This window comes from Prinia subflava, chromosome 4 (genome assembly GCF_021018805.1).
Source record: "Prinia subflava isolate CZ2003 ecotype Zambia chromosome 4, Cam_Psub_1.2, whole genome shotgun sequence".
NCBI classification, from domain to species: Eukaryota; Metazoa; Chordata; class Aves; order Passeriformes; family Cisticolidae; genus Prinia; species Prinia subflava.
The window spans coordinates 6,288,948-6,302,552 of record NC_086250.1 but is presented as its reverse complement, the minus strand read 5'-3'; the positions used below and the strand labels follow the sequence as shown (position 1 = coordinate 6,302,552).

Here is a 13,605-nt window from a genome sequence, read left to right as displayed (position 1 = left end):
CTAAAGGGATACTGTTACAGAGTGCCTTGTGTTTTATTTTGCAGTATGTAAATCCCTTGTTACATTTCATCCAGAAAACATGCATTTTTAAAAATAACAGAGTGTTTTGGGAGCATACAATAACCAGTATTTTTCTACAGTCAATTACCTGTTCCAAGGCTGTAACAAAATTGCAGGGACATTATAAAAGCTTTACCAAATCAATTCTTTAAGTGACTTCATCACAAAATACCCAGCAATCAGGGCCTACTCTTTTCCTACAGCTTTTTCAGCTTTTTCTCAGAATTCAACATCTGAATATAATAACTTAAAACCAGATCACTTGATAGCTGTATTGCTGCCTTCACATTCAATACCTGCCTTCAGTTCTCTCTTAGGACAGATTTTCCAAGTGAACTTGATGTGGGTTGAGACACAGGAAAATGTGCTGTGAAGAGCATAAAAAATGAAGCAACACGCTCCCAAAAATATTTCTTAAGTAACCTGTCTTTTAATCCCTCTCCAATTCTGAGAAGTTTAAACAACAGCGTTTTGTCCTTTCCAATGGTGGTGTTTGAAAGGCACTCAAACATTTTGGCAATAGAGGCTGTACAAGAACTCCAAATAGGTTTAAAATGCTTAATAAGGACAGGACTCTCAGGACAAAACAGATCTCCTTGCAGTGACAAACATGTCCTGGTACCTTGCTGCAGCCATTTTTTAAGGAAGAATGTTGTTAATTTACATATTCGCAACCCCTTTTAACACAAAACCCCAAAAATTACATATAAAAATGCTAAGCACTATGTACTGAACGTAATGCAGGTAATTTTATAAAACAGAAAACCCACTAAGATGCAAATAACTAAACAACACTCTTCCTGAGTGATTTAGGTAAAGTATAGCAAATCAAAGCAAACACAGCTATAGATGAAGACATATGTGCACAGCACTAAATTACTAGAATTCCTCTTTCATTGGTCCACATAATGAATTATATTTTTTAACTACAGCAAGAATTTGTCAATAAAATCAAGACAGCAAGTACACAGTGAATTGATTCTTCCTGTAGACACTCCAGGTGAGTTACCTGGCAGTTTAATCCACATCTCATTCACTTAATATTAACACTAGTAGGTCTTACATCCTTTTTTTGATTTCACTCCTTGCCTATTGCTTCTCTTCCCTGAAAGCTCATTCCCCTGGAAGCAAGCTAACAGAAATTCTTATATAAAGTGTAAAGCAGTCCATGCAGGGGATTAAAAGCAACTTACTCAAGCAACCTTGTGTGGTTGAGCTGGTGGGACGGGGGCATGCGGCAGCAACTGAAAGTAATCACCTTCCTTCCAGAATTGTCATCACCTGGTGAACAAAACAGTCAGTAAAGACAATACTCAGTTACTTGTGGGACCTCAGGTATCTGAAAGAATGGTGTGGATCTTGTGATATTTGAGGCTCCCTCTCTCTCCTGTTACTACCCAGAACATCCTGTGAGACTTCACTGCCCAGTCACGTTACCTGCAGAAAGCTGGGCAATGACAAGGCAAAGCTCAGAAAGTCCTATGCCAGTGGTGGTGGTGCTGCTCAGCTCCAGACTGGGAACACTTGGGTCCTCCTGGAGCACTCAGCTGTGGAAGAAAACAGGCCTGCTTTCCCTAGTAGTCTTGGAAATTACATTTTCAAACTCCTCCTGCTTTATTTTTGGAATTTATTAGAACACAAGCACTTTGAGCATGTGCTTTGTCACACACATATGTTGGATATTATTAACCAACTTTCTTAGATAGTCCCTTTGAGAAGCACTACTACACTAAGATCACACTAAAACACAACACACAAGGCACACAAGAATGATTTGCCCAACCTAAAGATCTGTAGGTGCACATCCCTTAGCCCCTCTGATAAAGCACGTATTGCTGCACTCAAGTTCATTTGCTCTCTGACTCATGACAGCTTCACCCACACTGTACACACACGGCTGGTGTTTGTGCCATGCCCACCCCACAGCCGAGTTCCATATGGAAAGTTTCCATATATAGGAAGCCAAACAGAGGCTATGTCATGCTCATACTAAAGGTCACTTGGCACTGAAGACAGTGAACTGTTAAGATTTTAACTTGTATCTCCATTAATGACACCATTCCTTTTAGAGGAATACAGAAACATTCCAGAAAACAGTTAGCCTGAATTAATCACGTTTGATACATTCTTGGTCTAATTTCCATGTTCCAAGTAAAGGATATTTAATATCTTGCTTCTTTTACCACTGAAACATTGAAGTTTGGCTTTGGTATCAGTAGGAGTACAAGAAAGTCAAGAACTGGGGTTATTATTTATAGTTCTGTTCTTCCCCTTTCACCTCCAATTAAGTAGCTGTAATGAATAAACAAATAAAAAAGAGCAAAATGGGGGAAGTTAAACTGCAACAGAATCAATTAATGAATCCATAAAATCATATGAGCATTTTTATGACCACTGGGTAGAACAGCTTCAGACATGTTAACCATGCTAACTTGTACTAGTGATTAAACTACTTGATCTGCACAAACAAAACACTTTCCAGCACTGCAAACACACATTTTCCATCATTCAACTCAGAAGAGATGGCTGTTCTCACCTGACATATTTCACACTAAAAAAAAATTCCTGTATTTGCCTTGTCCAGTTCAACAGTCATGACAGCACAGCATCTATTTAGGTGCCAAAGGAGGAGAGCAAAGAGATGAGATTAGCAATTACTTTTCACATATGGACATGGACAGGGAGACATCTTCTGCATTATCTATTCCAATCCTCTGTAATCACAAGGAAGTGCACTAGATAATCCTTCCACTGATTTGTCAAGCTTTAGCTTAAAAACCAGTTAGGTTTTTTCTGTTTCATGCTCCTCCTGCTCCCTGATTTGACAACTAGCAACCCATTTTCTCAATTCCAGTCTGAAAGCCATTTTCAATTTGCACGAATTTGTTCTTGCGACAACATCACTCAGCTGCAGCAGTGCTTCTCCTTCAGCACCATGTATCATCCCAAAGGACTCCAGGCAATAACCACATTCCCTCCCAGCCCCTGCTCTACTCTTCTACACAGGTCACTCCTTCTGTCTGTCCCCTGACATTGGTGTTCTCTATTTTGCTCCAACCTGGACATGTCTTTCCCAAGTGACAAGAATTATATTGTAAAATTTCAGATGAACATCACACAGGGGACTTCAAAAGCTTTCCTAATGATATCCACATTATTGTCTTTACTGAGAAAAAATGATAAAGAAATAATTTAGCTTGACAGCTACGCTGGATTATCTCTGATAGCCACACCACTCTTATTTCACAGATCACTTCTTTTTTTTAAGTTTAAAAACCTAAGAACCTTTTCCTATTTGCTTTACCATCCTCTAAATATTTATCTCAGCTTGAATTTTGGTATTTATTACTCCAGTCCTATAGTTTTAGACAAAACATAGACTTCTTTGCTGGCCAACTCTTTTCTCCTGTTCTTTTTTCTGGCTGGCTACTTATTTTTATTATCTTCCTCAAAGGGTTTTTTTCCATACCACATACTTTGGAGGCTGCAGCCACATGAGTCTGAAGCACAGCACTGGCTTGTGCTTTGCATTTATTTGTTCAGCAGACTGGCAAACCCCCATCAACTGTTTCTGGCTGAAATTACAGGTAAGATCAACCCTTCTGAGGGCTTAAACATGGCCAGGGAATTTTCTTTCTCTACAAAAGATTGCAGTGCTAAGGACAAAACCATCTGAGGTAATCCAACATTTCAGGCAAAATTTGCACCAGTGAAATTAAAGCAGAAGTACACCAAAGGTTTGGACTTAATTATGGGTAAAATCCTCTTCCCATTCTCAGTCACAAGTCAAATTACCACAGATTTCACTGCCCTAGAGCACTGCTTTTGCTAAAATTGATGTTTACCTGAGTCATCCTGTTTATGGCTCAATATCTGCAAGGTATCTATATATTATAACCTGGGTTCATCATCTTCCTGAAAAATCCTAACCTAGGCTTATGAACCTAAAGTATAAAATACAAAATGTGTATACAATATAACACCGTGTTAGACATCATTAGGATGAAGATTAAATATCACTATTTATTTCTTATTGTATTAATTTCTTTCATTTAGGATTGTGGTTATTAATGCTATTTTATCAAGCATATTTATATCAAAATTAAGCCAAAAGGAAAAAAAACATAGGCAATGCACACTTTAAAGAGGTGCCAGAATATTTTAAAAATAGTGACTGTAAACATTAAAGGATTCAATATTGAAATATGCTATGTATCCATAACTTCTCTCCAAATCACAACAGAAATCCAGGTGATAAATGCAGTTAAAATTTATATCAACTGTTTCCCTTCTGCCTTTTGTTAGTTTTTACATATTTAACCGATATCTCTTTGGTTGTACAGCATTTGCAGGGCAGACAACAAAAATGATTAAGTGTGCCTGCACAACTCTTCAGATGACTAAGCAAACAAAACAGCTTATCACAAATTAAGTACAGAGGTGTTACAGTCACGGTTAGGCCTTAGATCATAAGATATTATTAAAGTTATATTTTAAAGCAAGTTTAATTTCAAATACCTGCTCATAATTCATCTACAGATGAGTGCACTAAGTTCACACATTAGTAGTCAGCTGTTTTCAGGGTGAAAGCTGAAAGCATGGACATGATTCCTATGTATCAGCCTGAGTACAGTAAGAAAAAGGTGATAGTGTGTGTGGTAAGATAAAACACAGGAGTTTCCAAACATACCTGCCAGCTGGATGATGCCGTGTCTTGCAACATCGTAGTACGGGTGATTGATATTCAGCTCAGGATCCTCGGGTGCTGGAGGCAGAAATGTTTCTCCCTGTTCTGAGCGTGTATCCTCCATCTCATCTTTCTGCAGTTCTAAGGGAGCAAGCAAGACCACACTTCAGTGCTCATGAACAGAGAAAAACTTCTGCCTCTGACACGTTATTGAATGGTTGAATTTTCGCTCAGTTTGACAAAACCACAGGCCTTTATTACTACTCATTGCAGTCACAAATCAGTTTCTTGTTCTTTATGCTTTCTCTTGTGTGGGAAAAGAAACTCATCAATTCCCCATTTCTACCTTCATACACTCCTTAAGATTAGTATCTCCTCTGATGCTCACAAAAATCTCTATGAATGGACAGCTGGCATGCTGAGACCTTGCTATCCATGACTGCTGGTGGTGTGTGATCATTTTTTACACTCCCTTAATCTGCGTGGATCCATCTACAATTTCCTGCCTTTTATTTCAAGGCTGCCCAAGCAGAGAAGCTGAAGCTTCAGCGTGCTGCCATACACTGACAGCCACTCCACACTAACACCTCACGTGAACACTCTCCAGAGCAGAGTCACAGCTTGCACAAAGGTGGCAAACTGCAAACAAATCTGCATCTCGCCTCCCCCAAAATCCACTGTCCTCCTGAAATGCTTTTAACTTTCAACTTTCAGCCAAATGTCCATCCAGTATATACTCCAGCTAGAGGCCAAGCAAGGGTGTAAATTTCTGCTTAAAAGCCCAGTAGAATCCCAGTAAAATGGGCAGCCTTCTCCCATCTTCAGGAGATTCTGGACTAGATAGTGCAATTAAAATCTACTCAATACTGAAAAGAGCGGCACAGTGTTAATCAATCTTTTTCAGGTTTGTTTGGTTGGGTTTTTTTCACACCCAAGTTTTTGCCAAACTGTTATAAGGTTCAAAAAAGCTCATACTAAGTACATATCCAAAGGAACAGAATCTGGGATAAGTAATAATAACTAATACACAAGTGTCTTGGTGGCTTAACAGAAGACACAGGTAAAGAGAAAAACTAATTTTTTATGGTGCACCACCTATATATCATCCACCTCTTTTTATCCTGCAGGTTTATCAAGGTACAATTAACATTTTTACCTATCAGTGTGAACACTTTAAAGAGTCAACTGGATATGGTGCTGGGCCATTTTGTCTCTGTGCCTTTGCTAAGGAAGGTTGGACCACATTATCCTTAACGTCCCCTTCCAATCTGGCATTCCATTATTCTATGATCTACAACATTATTAGTGTCACGTTAAAAAGTACTAGAACATTTTGTCTTCTCATCATCTGCATATTTCATGTTCCTTGACCAGCAAGCAAGGCACACTAGGGCAGAGAAAATAAATAATGATTTCAGCCAGATTTATGTGCCAGTAGCTAGCAAGTGTTAGAGAAAAACTCGTATTAAATATTTTGGAATGCTTTCCACTCACAATTTCTCAGTATCTTTCTGTCCTGCAAACAGCCATATGAGAGCTTTATTGTCTCATTTTTAACATGATTTGTACCAAAAATGCTTTTCACAAGGATGAAAAATGCTACTAGTGGCATCTCCAAAACACAAAGGAGTCAGCAACATGTGTACTACTTTTAAATTTCCTTGTCTGAATTCACACAAAAGCCTTCTCAGAAAATAAATCAGCAGTCCTACAAGGAAAAAAATCTGCATTTAGAGAGACACCATTAGAGTTCTCCTCAAATACACAAAAATGTTTAAACTCCTATTATCTACAAAATGTCTGTTTTCCTACCTTTAAAAGCTTATCATATATAAAAAGCTACACTAACCTTAACGGGCAAAGTAGTCTTTCACTTTACTGAATTTTTTTTTCCCAAGAGCTGGGAAGAATAATAATACAAACATAATACAGTAGATAAATTCCACAATTTTTTCTTCATAAAAATATTTAAGTAAAGCACTATTTTGTTTATTAAGTTTTTTTTTTCCCTTCATACCTGGGCACTGTAACCACCTAAGGCAAGAAAGTTTCAAAGAGAAAAGAGAAAAATAAATAGTAGCTGCTCATCTGTGGGGATGGGAAGTGGGAGCTGTGTTATTAAACATGGAGTGCATGTTCAAAAATATGAAAGAAAGAATGAATCTGACTTTGAGATGTTCCAAAGATCCAGAGAAGCAAAGTAAACATGCACACCTATTTGTACTACATTTATTCACAGTCTGCAGAAATCCCAATATTAACCATACCTGCTGAAAAGCTAGATAGCCCTAACTTAGTGAGATAATTCTTTATATATTATTTTTCTTTCCTTTTTTTTCTTTTTTCCCCCTCTGTTTGAACAAGGGGAGTGGAGCTCAAAAGACTTTTTATTATAAACATCAGAAAAAAAAAAGAAGATTCAATGTTTCACACTGAGGGAGACCTCAGCTCTATTTTCCTCCTGCAAATGACAGAGGAGTTCATTGCTCCACAGGCTCTGTTACTACTCACACCATCAGAGTGCTGTTCAACCCAGCTTAGTGTGAGGAGCCTGAGCCACAGCTTGGCAAGTTTGAGGATGAAAATTGCTTTCCATGGATTTAGTCTCGGTCCCTAGAAGTACAAATGTCAGCTGGCTGCTCCTGGAAGCCACAAAGTGGTAAAATCAGAGCAAAGGGAAGGGATGGGGAAAGGGAGGCTGAGATCAAGGCAGGCTGGGCAACATCTGGAAGACCCTAGCTCTGGGCTTCAGCCTGGCAACTTCAAAAATTCAAGGGAAAAACAATTCCAAATGATTCCCCCAATGCCTTGGTTCCCATTGTTCCACACTATTAACATCACTGGAAGTAACATGGAATGCTCTGTACTCATTCCATTTTTGTCTGCTTGGAGTAATGGCTCCCATTTGTGCCACAACATGTGACAATGGTGATGTTCCAACAGCCTGGAGTTGCACTAGGAACAGCTACAGCAATTCACAAAAGTGAATTATGTATTAAACCTTCCACCCTAATGGCTTTGATAGGGCACACATCAGTACAGAAGCTGGAACTGATACTGGACTGCTCCAAGAAACACTACAGAATGTGGGAGAAGACTCTCATTTAATGAAGATACTCTATTAAATCACTTGTAACTCTACACAGATGCAGTTTGAAATATAAAAATATTTACCTATTTCAGCTAATTTCTCATAGTCAAGCTCAGACATGTTTCCCCTTAGGAACAAATCCACGCAAACTTTGCAAACAGATTCTTGGAGGACGAAATGATCCTTGGGTCAGCCCTGCAAATATAAACAAAGGAAGTTATCATCACAACGTTGCAAATTTTATACACTACACAAACAGCAAAAGAAAACAAAAAATGTGCCCCAGAAATCCTACTGCCCAGCTGTTGTAGAGGAAAAACCTCTTTGACATTTGGCTACCATTTTCTTACTACAAGAGTGCTATAAAACTATTTTTAAACTGTAGTCTAAAAAAATAAAAGCTATTAATAAAAATAAAGAGTTTGAATAAACTGATCCCTTCTCATTCCGGGGGATTTGTTCTGTATTACACACCTTTAATGACAAATATCAGAATTTCCAACTAATTCACTCCTAAAAACAAAACTTTTTATGTCTTGATGTAGATGATGATATAGAAAGAACATTATTCCATTTTTCAGTGAGCAATGATATTCTTAAAAATAAAGCAAATCTGGATCAGACTTGTATTATTATTAAAAATGCACAGTGATTGATACTTCAATGAGTACTTAATGTTTATTATTGATATTGATATTTAGGTATTTCCAAGACTAACAGTTAGGAATTGGTGTGATAATGTATTTTTTTTTGGCAACTAATCTGTAGCAGGTATTGTAGAGGATTTAGTAAGTGAGATGGTTTGCTCATAAGTACGTGGTTTATTATCTGTTTATCTGCATCTGTGATGGTCAGGAATAAATGGGACATAAATATCTACTTTGAATAAGCAAAGTTTAAAACTGTTTATGAAGACAAGCTACAAAATAAGGAAGTAAGGATAAAATAAGGAAATTGGACTTTTTCTATCTTATCTGAACATTTTCTCATTTTTTTCTAAACAGAATGTTTACATTTTGCAGGAATTTAAGGACTTTGAGAAGTTTTCAAGGACCTGTGAATTCGTACTTTCAGAACAAAGTCCATGTTCAATATATCTGAGCTTCATGGACATCATCCCAACCAAGTGTTTCCAAAAGCTCTTACAAGGAAATGGGGCTTTACCTTCCTTCTGAAGGACCTATTTATACCAGGCCTTTCCAGTCCACTGGATTTAAACCATAAACCATAAATGGCATCATAAGTCATAAAATTTAGGCTGTATCTTTGACACAAGAATGCTTGTCAGATGATGTGAGAAATGAAGGTCTCAATGAATTTTATTGCAGCAGCTTGGAAAAAAAACAGAGACCATTGCTTCTTCCAGCAGGATCCATCTTTATTACACATACTCCAGTATTTGCATGTTTCTAGTATGGGAAAGTCTAAGGAAAGTCTTGGGAATGCACAGGAGGAAAGACAAAACAGCCACACCACCAAGCACTCACTAGAGCAGAGTTTCTGCCCTTATCACCCTTCACTCCAAGGTGCCACCTCCCAGCGTTCTGGGAAGGAAAAAACACTGACACATGGTGTTTATGGCTCTAGTCATTCCTCTAGCATGCACCTTTCCCAAGAGAACAGAAAGCCTTATCAAAGTCAAGGTAAACAGTGACACGCCTGAGCCATGCTTTTACACGGGTAACAAGGTCCTTGTTTTGTAAGGCTTTACCTAGACACAACAAATTTACAGAAGAAAGGGAAAAAAAGCCATCTCCTTCAGCCGCTGCTCGAAGGAAAACAAATAAATACAATCCTTCAATGCATAGCACAGGAAAAAACACAATTTCTCCTTCATACTAATTGCTAATGCTATAGTTAGTAGTGGCTCAGTCTAGAGGGGGCAGATTTAAATCTCCCCTGAAAGCTGCTGAAAAACATCTGGCTTTGGAACAGCAAAGTTACTGTACAAGTGAGAGCAACTATAATAGTGTTAAAACATGTACAAATGTTTAACACAAAAAGTTACTGTGAAACTGGCAACTATTTACATGGAGTCAAAAAATAAGGGAAATGGGGAAGAAGCCATCTGCCTGGTTTTCAGGTTACTGTTCCCTTGGGGTGACAATTAGAAAGGTTCCAGTTAGGAGGCAAACTTAGTTTCTGACACCCTCAGAAACTGGTGTCCTGTTGACCGCAGCATTCTCTGTTCCTGGGAGATAACATAATCTCCTTAACAGTGTTCCATGCCACCTATCACTGTCTCTACTGAAGTGATTTAGCGCCTTCCCAACCACATCCCACCAGAAAGGCAATTAAAAAAAAAAATCCTGAAAAGACCCAAACTACAAAGCTGTTATTAATAATAGAAATTTGGAAGTATTTTACAAAATATTGCAGACCGTATTCCTCCAGAGGCAAGGTTATTACTTACTGACATCCCTAAAGGATTGTTACTTCAGCGGAAATGAAGGCAGCCGCACACAGAACTGCCTGGTAATGAACTCCCATCTACAGCGAGTCCAAACAAAGGCAAGAGATTCCTCCAACATTTGTCAAAGCATAGGCGTCTTTAATGCCTATTCTCTTTGTTCACTCAGCTGTCAGATATGTTCTTCTTCAAATGTAAATAGTGTGGTTTCTCTTCATTTTCCCCGCGATGTTCTTGCCTTTCACTGATATTCTTTGTTACTGGCTTGACACAGCTCACCGTGTAACATCAGTCTGCAATTTACATTTTGATAGGATGAGAATTGTGTGTAAAGCCAGTATCTGCTAAGGGGTATCAGATACAAAACCAGGTAAAGGGCTTTCAGGAGATTATTTTATTATTTATAATACTGCAGGAAATTTGCTACAGAATCTATAAACACAGCAATACATGAGCTGAGTGCATAATGCACTCATGAAAAATGTTTTCAAAACATTCTCCTTGTCTTCCCCTAGGTTTTCTGCCCTAAATAGTGTTTTTCCTCAGTGTATTTCCTACCCAATGTCTACCAAACCCCAAGTCTGTGTTTCTCATTATCAGCTGGTTTCAGCTATTTGGCATAGTTTCTTTTCATATTCTTTACTGCCTTGTCATTCTTTGCTGGCAATATATGGGTGAAAATCAGCAAATAGACACCGAGACTGACAGCGGAAGCACACACAGATCTCTGGTTCTTTTGGCCTCTCTCTGCTGAAATAATTTGACAACTTAAAAAAAAAACCCAAAGAATTTGAACGTTGATGCTGCGCAGGTTGGGAAATCAATATTTAAAATGAAAGGATTACTATTTTGAAAAGTTCAATGCAAGTTTACTGTCGGGGTTTAGGATTCTTCCTTTTGCTCATTTCTCTCAGGGAATTTCCCCCCATACGTGTTGCTAGGAGACAATAACCGGGTACTTAAGAGAGACAAAAGAGTTGCCACAGCTTAGGGGAGGGATGCAGCTGGCTACTCTCTCTTTTTACCTGGGGGTTTCTCTGGGAAGAGCTGGGGGAAAGGGGCTGGGTGCAGCTGCCAGCAGTGGGAGAGGGGAGATGCTGCGATCGCTGTGGGGACAATTCGCCACCACTGCGGGGTTCCATCTCCTGCTGCCTTTGTTTTATCCTGAGCAGAGCGGCCCTTGTACCGGGCCTTACTAACACCCGACCTCACCGAAGGACCCCTCACCATCTGCTCGGGTACCTCGGGGAAAACCCCGGGATCCCCCAGCCCCTTTCCCCTCTCTCCAAGGGAGCCTCTCTCTGCCGTGTTCAGGAACTGGGCTGCCACTGCCCAGCCCCGCCATTTCTTTGGCACTGCTCCGGGTTTTTCACTACACTGAAGCCCCCGCACCCCCTGCCTGCCTGGACATCCTGCAGTTCCAGCTAAAGCTGTGGAGTTTCTGACAAATCTCACCTACCACCCGGGCATTTTGCTCATTCCTGCCGTTCCAGCTTGCCACTTCCGAGAGTGCTGCTGTGGCAGCGGGATCGGCTGTCCCTGAGGGGTTTGTGAAGCAGGGCCCTTTCCCGTCCCGCTCCAGCCAAGCCGCCATTGCCGCGCCCCCTCAGCGCCGCCCACAGCGCCCCCTGCAGGCCGGGGAGCAGCGCAGCCCTGCCCGGCCCGGAGCCGGCAGCGCCCCTGGCGGCCGAGAGCGGAACTGCACCCGCGGGGAGAGCGCTTAAGAGACTTCATTGGGTTCTCTGCTCGTGTTAATTGGTGCTGCCGTTGTTGTTTCTTTGCCTCATTACACATACAAATACTAGTAAAATAACTTAGATCTTTTTCGATGTCTTTGCCTGAAAGCCCATGTTAATTAATTTCAAAGTTATAATAATTTGGAGGGAGGAGGGGGTCATATTCTCCATTCCTGCTTTCCTTGGCGGACACCTGTCTTCCAAAGTAAGACATTTACAAAAGTTTATACTACTGTGCAAGGGTGTTTCAATCAAATTTAAAAGTATAATAGGTATTCTTCACTGGAACTATATAAATTGATGACCTTATCACCGAGCAAAGAAAAATGTCATGGTAATGTTTAGAGCAAAATATTTAGAAATATTCCTGCAACTGGTTAGCATTTATCATGTGCATAAAATTTAACACTGTTTGGGTTCTTACACATTATACTGACACCTCTGTTCTTTCAGAATTATTAAAATCAGTAAAAAAACCATATTTGTTAAAACTGCCAGTTCTCCATAAAAAATAATACTGTGCTATGTAGTATCACTACAATGTCACAGAAATAATACAAGAACTTTCCTGGTTTAAAGGCTATCATGAAAAAATATTATGTCTAAATGTAAGAGAAAAAGGCAAAAAAACTTAAATTAACATGTCAATTTGCATTCATATGTCAATCTGGATTGAATTCATATTCAATGAATATGAATTCTGAAAGGACTAAAGTAAAGGGACTGTTTCCAGCCATTACTAGCAAAAAGGTTTAGGAAATACTTTTTTGTTGTCTGAAACAGTGCAGATTTTTTTTATCACATACACTTGTTCATCTGGCACAGTACAAGCACATGAGGTAAAAAAAAAGAAGTGCCTGATGTATAACCAGTTGACAGAAAGCCTTATGTAAACTTGCTCTATCATTAGGACAAAATTATCTGAACATGGATAAATTGTTGCAATAAACACATGACACCATTTTTTGGATTCAGCATAACTGCTTATTGACTAAACAAAATTACTATAATGTAATCATAATAAACACTAATGATCAGTCATCTATGGAACTTGCTCTCCAAATTAATATACTGTAGTACACACTAATGTGGCAGAATTATGTTGGGCTGAACTCCTGTTTAACTAGCTTCCATCTCAGGGGATTACGTACTTTCAGTTGCAGACAAGTATATTTTTAAGATTGTGGGTTTTAATTGAATTCCTCTGACAAGTTACTGGACAAAGGGTTGGTGTATTGTGATAAAAAGGGTTCTTCTAATTGCATAATTGTTCACTGGGGATTCCTCTGGGTGGAATAAATTAGGGCTTTTAAAATAAATTCCCATTCTTCTTATATTTATGCAACACAGATCCAGGTTTCTAGTTCTTGCCAAAATACCCAAGCTTACCAGCATCCCTTCCACCTACCAGCTGCACAAAACAAAACAGTAATGTAAAGTACCAGAGTTCCAAAAGCCATTTTATATGGTGATCATACAGCCCATGTTTAGCTATAAATCTCAATTCAAAAATCAATCTAAATGATGATAACAACACCTGTCATCCTTCTTTTGCACTAGACTGTTTCTAAACCAAGGCACTGAAGACCCAGCTAGCTGTTGGTTTGCCCAAAGCCATTAT

General features: G+C 39.1%; 1 protein-coding gene across 2 annotated transcripts in view; it reads right to left on the bottom strand.

The window, feature by feature from the left end:
* Window positions 1–13,605, bottom strand: part of ARHGAP8 (Rho GTPase activating protein 8) — a 57,452-nt gene that overhangs the window by 38,975 nt on the left and 4,872 nt on the right. For both annotated transcript variants that reach the window (XM_063395275.1, XM_063395274.1), the window contains 3 exons: window positions 7,922–8,033; window positions 4,751–4,888; window positions 1,254–1,341 (listed from right to left, as the gene is read on the bottom strand). In XM_063395275.1, coding sequence (XP_063251345.1) covers window positions 1,254–1,341; window positions 4,751–4,888; window positions 7,922–7,958 — 263 coding nt within the window. In that variant the 5' untranslated portion in view covers window positions 7,959–8,033. The remainder of the gene's footprint in view (window positions 1–1,253; window positions 1,342–4,750; window positions 4,889–7,921; window positions 8,034–13,605) is intronic.